The 2,626-nt window shown below is 56.1% G+C and overlaps 1 protein-coding gene across 1 annotated transcript in view; it reads left to right on the top strand.

Annotated features, from left to right (window-relative positions):
* Nucleotides 1-2,434, top strand: part of LOC107114258 (monocarboxylate transporter 13-like) — a 20,720-nt gene extending 18,286 nt beyond the window's left edge. The window contains 1 exon segment of the mRNA XM_015415700.1: nucleotides 1,508-2,434. Coding sequence (XP_015271186.1) covers nucleotides 1,508-1,776 — 269 coding nt within the window. The 3' untranslated portion in view covers nucleotides 1,777-2,434.
* Nucleotides 2,435-2,626: the final 192 nt, after the last annotated feature.

Raw genomic sequence — 2,626 nt, 5'->3', positions numbered from 1 at the left:
CCTGCCCTCCTCTAAGGGACAGCCCTTCGAATACCTAAAGAGAGCAATCCTGTCCCCCCCTCAGCCTCCTGAGTTTGGTGTCGTGGTGAAGTGCGCGGACTCTAATCTGGGAGAACCGGGTTTGATTCCCCACTCCTCCACTTGCACCTGCTGGATGACCTTGGGGAAGCCATAGTTCTGATAAGAGCTGTCCTTGAAAAAGAGCAGTTTCTGCCAGAGCTCTCTCAGCCCCCACCGACCTCACAGGGTGTCTGTTGTGGGGAGGGGAAGGGAAAGGAGTTTGTCAGCCGCTCTGAGACACCTTTGGGTAGTGAAGGGCGGGGTAGAAATCCAGTCTCTTCTCTTCTTCTCCAGACTGTTCCCAAGTCCCTCAGTCTTTCCTCACAGGGCCTGGTCTCCTGCGCCCCCCCCCCAAAAAAAATTAAGCGTTGAACCAGCTCTTCCAGAGTGTAGGAGCTGGTTCCTTTTTGTGTCCATCCTCCCCTTCAGAGGGTGCACTTAGAGTGGGGGCATGATCCAGGCTAAATTAAACCGTTGTAACTTCGCGAAGGCCTGAAGGGAACGAACCGTTCCGTCTCTATAAGAGAGCCTTCATGGGCTGCTGTTGACTAGAGGATGTTATTTTACCTCCCTGCCGTCAACAACATCAGCTGCGCGTTTATTTATTTGCTTGCTTCCTTACTTCGTTTCTGCCCCGCCGTGTCCCCCCCCATGAGGACCCAAAGCAGCTTACATCCTTCTCCTCCCCCTCCACTTTATCCTCACACCACAATGCTGCGAGGTAGGCCCACAGTCACGCATCAATGGGACAGGCCCATTTTCTCCAGGCCTGTTGGCAACCCGAGCTTTGTGGTGTGCGTCAGGTCATACACGGTTCTTTTGTGTGCATTTGTCACGTTGAACATTTTATGAGGCTTTATTTGGGCCCCTACAAGGTTTTTATATGTCTTTGTTTGTTTGGTGTGGTGGTGTAGAGAGCCAGTTTGGTGTAGTGGTTGAGTGCGCGGACTCTAATCTGGGAGAACCAGGTTTGATTCCCCACTCCTCCACTCGCACCTGCTGGATGACCTTGGGCAAGCCATGGTTCTGTCAGAGCTGTCCTTGAAAAAAAGAGCAGTTTCTGTCAGAGCTCTCTCAGCCCCGCCTGCCTCACAGGGTGCCTGTTGTGGGGAGGGGAAGGGAAAGGAGTTTGTGAGGTGCTCTGAGACTCCTGTGGGTAGTAAAGGGTGGGGTATAAACCCAATCTCTTCTTCTTCTTCCTCTTCTTCCTCGCAGGGTGTCTGTTGTGGGGAGGGGGAGGGAAAGGAATTTGTGAGCCGCTCTGAGACACCTTTGGGTAGTGAAGGGCGGGGTATAAATCCAGTCTCTTCTTCTCTACCTATGTTTTTAACTATTGGCCCTTAACAAGGTTTCTAGACTTCCTTTGGAGGTCTTCGCTCGGTTGGTTTAGTTTTCCTTCCCCTCTCTCTTTGGGTGTGTGCTTCCCCTGCCTTCCTCTCTGTTCCAGGTTTGCTGAGGGACGTCACGGGGGACTACATGGCCTCGTTCCTCACGGCCGGTGTCTTCATCTTGGCCGGGAGCCTCGTTTTGGTCACCTTGCCTAACTTCTCTCCCTGCACGCGTCGGCCTGGTCGGCAGGAGCCGGACACCGTGATGGAGGCAGGGGAGCACGCTCCCTTGGGGTCTGCGCCCGTCCCCGTGGGGGCCCCCTCTCCCCACGACAGTCCCCCCTACGAGGCGGTACCCAAGACAGAGAAGATGCTCCCCGACAGTTGATGCAGAGGTAGAACCCCGGAGGAGCTTCAACAGCAGCCACGACCACGGGGGGACAGCCAGGTCGCATCCCCCCCCCCCTCGGGAGGCAGACAGGAGGGCACCCTTGGGCCCGGCGGGGAAGGTGGGGGAGGCAACACACACAGGCTGACGGGAACCAAGATGTGACTGTTGGGTCTCTACCAGAACGTTGTAGTTATGGGTGTCGCAAACTCACACGCCTCTTCTTTAAGTTAATGGTTGCCCTTTGTGCGCCTCCCGTACACAGGAGTTAGCGGATGCGTTTTGGAGGCTTAACCGGGCATGAGTTGTGCCTCCCGATCGCTGAATACCTGCCATAAGCCCGGCCAGCCATGAAGACCGTCCCCCCCCCCCCCCATTTCTTGTGTTCACCCCAGTGCCAGCCGTGTTTCACTCAGTCTCTCCTGCCCTCTCGAACCTTCCACTGCTGCAGCACCAGCCGACCAGTACAATCAGCCTTCGCCCTTCGGCAGCAGGCAGTGGTGACGCATCAAGCCGAGGCAGCTATTTCTTCTGGCAGCCACGTGCCCACCCTCGTGGCACTTCACACCGTTCTCAATGGGAACAGTGACACACAAGCTGGCTCCTCCGGCAGGGTCTGTTTTTTCTGGTCAGAGCAGGAAGCGGGAGCAGACCGCTCAGCTGCATGGATCGGGCAGGCCGAAAGGCCTGTTTTGATCTGTTTTGAGAGCTCTGAGCGTGGGTGGCTTTCTTTTGCTCCGTTGGCGGCACAGGTGGCCGGCAACAGACTCACAGACCGCTTCATACACTAGTTCCAGCTCCCTTCTTCTCAGCATCCACAGCCTGCGTTTCACCCACCACCCCTCCCAGT

The sequence above is a fragment of the Gekko japonicus genome, unplaced genomic scaffold, assembly GCF_001447785.1.
Source record: "Gekko japonicus isolate JY-2015 unplaced genomic scaffold, Gekko_japonicus_V1.1 scaffold4376, whole genome shotgun sequence".
Taxonomy (NCBI): Eukaryota; Metazoa; Chordata; class Lepidosauria; order Squamata; family Gekkonidae; genus Gekko; species Gekko japonicus.
This window is presented reverse-complemented; position numbering and strand designations above follow the sequence as displayed.